This window comes from Spinacia oleracea, chromosome 3 (genome assembly GCF_020520425.1).
Source record: "Spinacia oleracea cultivar Varoflay chromosome 3, BTI_SOV_V1, whole genome shotgun sequence".
Taxonomy (NCBI): domain Eukaryota; kingdom Viridiplantae; phylum Streptophyta; class Magnoliopsida; order Caryophyllales; family Amaranthaceae; genus Spinacia; species Spinacia oleracea.
The window spans coordinates 57047992-57055627 of NC_079489.1; the positions used below are offsets into that span (position 1 = coordinate 57047992).

The 7636-nt window shown below is 37.8% G+C and overlaps 1 protein-coding gene across 1 annotated transcript; it reads right to left on the reverse strand.

The window, feature by feature from the left end:
* Positions 1–1964: 1964 nt before the first annotated feature.
* Positions 1965–3039, reverse strand: LOC130469711 (uncharacterized). The gene is made up of 4 exons (XM_056839143.1): positions 2957–3039; positions 2769–2859; positions 2180–2524; positions 1965–2126 (listed from the first exon to the last, which is right to left on the reverse strand). Exons 1-4 carry the CDS (start codon positions 3037–3039, stop codon positions 1965–1967), a joined length of 681 nt encoding a protein of 226 aa, XP_056695121.1.
* Positions 3040–7636: the final 4597 nt, after the last annotated feature.

Genomic DNA, 7636 nt, shown 5'->3' on the forward strand with positions numbered 1-7636 from the left:
ATTGTGGTGAGTTTGGTGGGTTTGATGTTTGAGCCCAAATTTGCTAATGCGTCGGCTTAGGTATTTTGGTCTCTTGCGATCTGTTGTAAGGTACACGAGTCCAATTTGCTGACGAGATTCTTAGCTACCTCAAGGTAGGCCTGCATCTTAGAGTCTTTTGGTGCATAGGAACCGTTAATTTGACTGATAATTAATAATGAACCACAACGTACCTCGTCGACGAATATGCATGTCGCGTGCTAATGATAATCCTATAATCAAAGCTTCGTATTCAGCTTCGTTGTTGGTAGCTTTGAACTCGCAATAGACAGAATGCACTATCATGTGCCCTTGTGGCGACTTTAGCACAATTCCCAATCCTGTCCCCCGTATGTTGGAAGAGTTGTCAATGTACCGGGTCCAAGCCGACGAGATCCCGGCATCCGTCATCATGTTGACCTCTCTGTCGACTTCGGGATGGATACTTGGGCTGAAGTCAGCCACAAAATCTGCCAGAGCCTGCGACTTGATGGTTGTGCGAGGTTCGTGCCTGATGTCGTAATACCCTAACTATATGGCCCATTTAGACATCCTGCCAGATAACTCAGGTTTCCTCATGATTGGCTTCATGGGATAGTAAGTTCTAACAGTTACAGGATGACATTCAAACTAGGGACGTAATTTAGTGGATGCAACAATTAAAGCAAGTACGAGTTTCTCGAGATGTAAGTACCTTGTTTCGGCCCTAAGTAAGGACTTACTGACGTAATGGATGGGTAGTTTCTTGGCGTCTTCTTCTCGTACTAGGACTGCGCTGATGGTTGACTCCGTGACCGCAAGGTACAACTGTAATTCTTCTTTGTCTTTTGGTTTGGACAGGAGCGGGGGTTCTGATAGGTATTGTTTGAGTTGTTGTAATGCGGCTTCTTGTTGATCGGTCCAGCTGAATTTCTCGTTCTTCCTGGGGATGTCGTAAAACAGTTTACATTTGTCCGACGACCTGGAGATGAAACGATTGAGAGCGGCTACTCGTCCTGCTAATTTTTGCACGTCTTTCTGGCTTCGTGGTGATTGAAAGTTGATGATTGCTCGGATTTGGTCGGGACTAGCTTCAATACCCCGCTGAGTGACCATGTAGCCTAAAACTTTCCGGAAGAGACCCCGGATGAACACTTTGTAGGGTTGAGTTTCATGTTGTATTCGCGTAAGACATCGAAGGCATGCTAGAGATGCTTAATCTGGTATGAAGCCTTCTTGGATTTGACCAGCATGTCGTCAATGTAGACTTCCATAGTATAACCCAGTTGTTTCTTGAACATCCTTTTGAGGAGACGCTGGTAAGTTGCACCGGCATTCCTTAGACCGAATGGCATGACTTTTTAACAATAAGTTCCTCGTTGCGTGATGAAGGCGGTCTTTTCTTGATCGTCTGGGTGCATTAGGATTTGGTTATACCCACTGAAGGCGTCCATAAAACTTAACATTTCATGACCAGATGTGGCGTCGACCATGGCATCAATATGGGGCAGTGGAAAGGAATCTTTAGGGCATGCTTTATTGATGTCGGTGAAGTCTATGCAGACACGCCATTTTTCATTTTTTTCCTGACCACCACGACGTTGGCTAACCAGTCAGGGTATTTGACTTCTTTGATCTTCCCTGTATCAAGTAACTGCTGAACTTCGTCATTGATGATTTGATTACGCTCCGGGGCAAAATTCCGTCGTTTCTGTTTGACAGGTTTATGATGCGGGTCGACATTGAGCTTATGAGTGATGACTTCTGGACTGATTCCTGGCATATCTTCGTGGGACCATGCAAAACAGTCTGCGTTGGCCTTGGTAAATGTTATGAGTTCCGACCTGATGTCGTCTGGCACGTCGCATCCAATAAATCTCTGGTTTAGCAAGATCCAAGATGACTTCGTCGAGTTGTTCAGATTTTGGTTCTTTGTAACTTGCAGGGCCGGAGCTGGACTGTAGTTGCTATAATGAGGATTTGTTGGTGGCCGAGGGCTTCAGTGCCGCTTTGTAACACTCTTTGGACTCCTGTTGATCTCCCTTGATTTCTTGGACTCCCCACCGGGTTGGGAACTTGATGGTTTGGTGGTAGGTTGACGGGATGGCCTTCATGACATGAACCAGGGCCTGCCCAAAATAATGTTTTAAGATGAAGGGCAATCAATAACACAAAACTTTACCTGCTGGTTGACTCCCTGGGCGTAGACGGGTAACGTGACCTCTCCGAAAGTGGTTTTTTCTTCGCAACTGAATCCTATCAGAACTGTAGATTTCTTAATGACGTCGGTGTCTGGATTCCGCCCCATCTCCTTAAGGGCATCAATCATCATAACTTTGGTGGAGCTTCCATTGTTGACAAGGACCCGTTTGATCATACAATTCCCGACAGGAATAGATATCACCAGACCGTCATGGTGCTTGTCGGAGATGTCCCCTACATCAGATTCATCTAAGGATATAGGGGTCAGATACTTCTCGGCGACCGCCCTTGTTGGTCTATCGATCTCGTTCTCCCGAGAATGCCTCTTTGTTGTAGAATAAGTTAAACCACAAATGTCAGAACCTCCAGCAATAAAATTAACAGTTTTAGTATGAGGGGGAGGTGGAGGAGGTCGTGAAGGAGAATTAGAGTTGTCTTTGTTGATGACGCCTCGAGCTTTGTCAGACATGATGTCTTTGAGATATCCTTTCTTTAATAGGTAGGTGACTTCTCTTCTCAACGCCACGCATTCATTGGTGGTATGACCGATGTCGGCATGAAAATCACACCACTTTAAGGAGTCTTTCTTTGAGTCGGGCTTGCTGGACTTTGGCGGCCATTGTACTGCTTTCCCCATCTTCGACAGGTGGTTTATCAGACCTACAGTGTCAACACTAAAAGAGTATTCATTAATTCTGGGAGGTAAGTCGGGACTGTTCTTCCAATCTGTGTCGTCATCTTCTTCCACCCCTGCTACTTGTTGTGGTCGGGAGTAAGGGGCAGGACGATCATCTCTCCTCTTGGGGTAGGGTAGCCGTCTGTCTGTCTTTGTATAGTCATTGGTTCCCTTCCTGGAATAGAGAGTTTCCTCGAGCCTGACTAGGTCATTGCTTTGGCTTGTGCATCTTCAAATGTCTTGCAAGGAGGACATGGGTCGGGCTAGCACGCTGGCAGCCCGAGCCTAATAAGAAATTGGTCCGGAATGGCACAAGATCCTTTAAACCCGATACGACACGAGAGCCCCGCAGCAATGGATCATGGGCAACATCATTTTAGAAACTTGACACGAGCATGAGTGGCCGACGTGTCCGTCGTCGCCAAGCTTAATTTTTAAGAAATTACTCCCTTCGTTTCTAAAAAAATGCGTCACTTGGACTTGCACTATTTATATACTTAGATTTGAGTTGATCTTTTATTAATATACAAAATTAAAATTTTATTAATTATGGAAGATGTTTTGAAGTAGTCAACATAGTATATATTTATTATATCAACTATTTATACAATTAGAAATATTAGTTATCAAAGTTGTGTTTCGGCATATGTGTCAGGCAAAGTGGTACATTTATATTTAGAAACGGGGGAGTAACAAAGAATCTTTAAATTAATAAGGGAGTCCGCAATCACGGAATGATTCAGCTCGGAATGGCATGTGGGATGCATTGTGCGTGGACTTTATTAATGGAAGAGATATATGAGCTCGACATGACATGACCCGTTATAAAACGGGGCACGCAATGCCTTGAATATTAGCCTATATTGCCGACCCGTACCCAGCTCTATGTGATATAATTTTAGAATTTAATAAATATAGAGTTTGTCATAAATAAAATAAATGTATTTCATGTACGTGATTTCTAAAATAAATAACCAAACAAAATATATTATTAGGCAATCTTCTTTAATTTGAAGACATTAGGAGGCACAACACAAATGATGTTAAATAAGAGCATCAAACGTCATTGTTTTGGAAAATTTCATGAGGTAACGTTTTAGTTTGAAATACCTATTCTGGTTTCACAAATACATTGTGTATCTTGAAGGTTTCATAAAGATTTACTCAAATCTGTAAAGCTAAAACATTTCACCCAAAATTCCATTTATGAAAGACATGGGTAAAAGGGTTGTTGCGAAATATTAGTTCTGTATTAATTTATCGATCTAATTATTCTTAGTTGCGCTTGCGCAGTAGTCTTAACAGATGTTTGAGGTGAAAATTTAACCGTAAAGATAGTGAGAGCATTGATTAAAGGAAAATTGAGTGTGCGTTAGATAGGGGGGAGAAAAGAGAGAGTAAGAGTTAGATATTATTGGTTTATTGAGTTTAAGTCCTAAAATAGAGGTAGTAGGTGAATTTTCATAAAAATCGAATGATACCTAATGCAATTTTTAAAATATATAAGGGTACCTAGTGCTTTATTTTAAACCATAAAGATACCTCACGAATCTATTTCTTTTTCATTTAAAAACAAAGACTTATATACTCCCTCCTTTCTTAAATATTAGTCATATTTTTGACTTTTCACTCGTTTCAACTCAATATTTAAACGTAAATATCTCCAAATACGTATGTTAAAAAAATATAAAAATTTGATATTGTTAAACTACACGTTAAGACGAACAAAATAAAATCTCACATGAATATGTTTTGAAATATGTATTGAAAATATATTAGAAGATTCTCTTCAATTGTAAAGTGTCAAGATTCCAAAATGGAACTAATATTCGAGAACAGAAGGAGTACTTTGTAATTGTGAACTTATAGTTGTGAGTAGTTCGTGGAGGAAAGATTTGTAGTGAAAAAATATTATCGGAATTAAGTTTCCACTAACATAAACCAAAAAGAAAATGTGTAGAATTGAATAATTGTTTCCCAATCGATTATGAAGTTTGGATGCTTTATACCCTAAAATCAAAATTGAAATTATAAGTAATTATGTTGTTGTGATGCAACAATGGGAAAATGGCCTCTTACATACAATGGATTGTGTGAAATAAGCCTTCCCTTTTAGGTGGGGGGAAAAGATTGAGAGTAAGCAAAAATGATGTTCCTATTATGTTGGCTACAAAGACAAATCATGTAAATCTTGGCTACACAAAAGGAACATGTTTCCAACATGTCTTTAAATTGGAACCAAAGGGGCCCAAAATCTACCATTAAGTTTACACTACAACACAACTACTAAATGCCAAATAGTAATAGCCTCATCAAATCGTTTGCTAAAATATTTACATCTTTATTGGGAATAATTATTAGACGATAATTCTAGACATCTACATGATTTAAGGTTACCGATTAATAATTAATTCATTGTAAAACATCAAAGGAAACCAACTTTTTAACACTGTCCATTTCTAAAATGTTACCCGTTTCTAAATAAGTATTGCACTTTTCGATCCATTGTTTTCAAATTGATAATTATATTCCATTTGTTATTATTTGGCTCTCCTCCCATTGTCCCAATTTCCAATGATCATCCATTTACCGAAAATGAAGCAGAGAAAAATGGGTCCTTAAACAACATTTGTAACTATTATCCATTCCGATAAATTATGAATATAACTCCGTATAAATTATGAATTCCTGTAGGATTATGTGGTAATTGGTGATGAAAAAATGATGAGTCTCATTGAAAGAAAGGACATTGAGAGACACAATGTATGATTGTGTTCCTATGATGCTGCAAAGCACCTAACTTCCTATATATTGTGTGATTTGTGTCAACTTTACCTTACCTGTTCAAGTTGACATATTTTTAACATTAGAGAGTATGGTAGGAATCCAAACAGTTGCCCCCATTAAAGCAATAATACAAGACATCACCAATTAAATTTACTTTTTTAAAGTGCTTAAAATCTTATAACTTTTTACATTTCAACTTGCTATTTTCATTTACCATACAAACACTAATGTATTTCGGAAGAAGAATTGTCCTAATTGGTCTGCCCCATGCACAAGCTAATCCGACTCGGTTTAACAAGATAGATTCTTTATGAGATCCCCATCCTAGAGTGCCAATTATGGGAAATATGGGGATTGAACCGGAAATTTGACAATAACTACCCAGGTTTTTAGGAAGTTTGTCAATTACTAACTATGTTAAAAGTTGTAACCTACATTTTTAACAGTTGATGTCGTTAATTGCTACCATAGTCCATATTCTAGACAATTAATCCTTTTTTTTGAGGGGATAGAAATTAATCCTTTAATAACAACATCACTAATCCAAAATTATCATTTAATCATTTTAACTGAATAATAACAAAAAAAAAAAATTCTCAAAGTTAATGAAAAATTAACCGAAAGCTCCAGCCGGACTTCCCTATGTCACTTGCTCTCTTAGGTTCAAAGATGGTGCAAAAGCAAAGTTAGAAAAGTAGTGACCTTCACTGCTATAGCCAGTTTGGTTTACAACATCTAGAAGGCCAGAAACAATGTTGTTTGGTCTCTTAAAGTTCCTACTATCAAGAAAATCCAACTTGATGTTAAACATAGAGTGATAAATCCACTTTAAGGTTAAACATAGAGTGATAAATCCAATTTGAGGTTAAACATAGAGTGATAAATCTGTTAGGTAGTAAGGCATGTCCTAGAGATAGAGATTGGGTTCACAGTTTAGAAGTGTTCCCCTTCTTTGGTCTTTTAGGCTAGTGTTCTAGCCTTTTAGTTTCTGGTTTGGTCTACTTTTTTTGCAGTCCTACCCTTGGTTATAAAACTGTTTTGGTGATCAATAATATATTCTCTCTTGCTTGCCAAAAAAAATAAAAATTAATCGAAATTGCCCAATCTAAAATAAAATAAAAACAAAAAGTCCAATAATTAGAATTTTTTTTCTGGGATAGATAATTTTTAAACTTTTTTTTTTTTGGAAAAGAATCCAAAACGGCCAATCTCCAAAAAAATTAAAAAAAAAAAAAAAAAAAGAGAGAGAAACAAAAATCCCATAATTAAATCCCAATTATTTTTGGGAATTTGAAAATTTCGGGTAATTTTTGGGATTTTTTATATTTTATTTGGGATTTTAATTTTATTAATTAAAAATGATTATATTATAATTAATGATTGATTTTGATATCATTAGTGGACTAACTGGCCGAAATATGGAATAAGGTAATCAAAGATATCAATTGTTAGAAAGGTAGATAATAATTGACAAGTTTTAACAAGCTTACGTAGCAATTGACAAACTCTAACAACCTAGGTAGTGATTGAATATGTCTCCGGATCGAAGCTGAGTACCTGACCCATGTTGAAGTTGGAAGATGATAAATACATTCCTTACCAACCTGAGTACCTGACCCATGTTGAAGTTGGAAGATGATAAATACATTCCTTACCAATACGTTAAACCTTAAGCCTATGTAAAAACAGATTGTATCTTGAATCTTAAATTGCTAGCCACTTGTTTTGGTGAAGTATGAGGGTTAAGATGACATTGTTCAAGTTAGGTGAGAAGGGTATTTGTTGGTGATAAAACGAATGATGAATGACCACTGGTGCGAAATCATTGAGTTTGATTTAGTATGCTGAATCAGCAGCAATGGGCACATCGCAAGCGAGGGCAGGAAATTGGAGTTATTGATTTAGCGGCTGCTACTACGGAAAACTAGTAGCTAGGGACCGGTGAAGCCTTTCAAGGTGTAGCGGCATTCAAAA

Coding starts and splice junctions, on each gene's coding strand:
- LOC130469711 (XM_056839143.1), bottom strand. CDS start 3,039: ATGACTATACAAAGACAGACAGACGGCTACCCTACCCCAAGAGGAGAG. Junction 2,860..2,956: donor CTTACTCCCGACCACAACAA/GTAGCAGGGGTG, acceptor TTGACACTGTAG/GTCTGATAAACCACCTGTCG. Junction 2,127..2,179: donor CCCAGGGAGTCAACCAGCAG/GTAAAGTTTTGT, acceptor TATTTTGGGCAG/GCCCTGGTTCATGTCATGAA.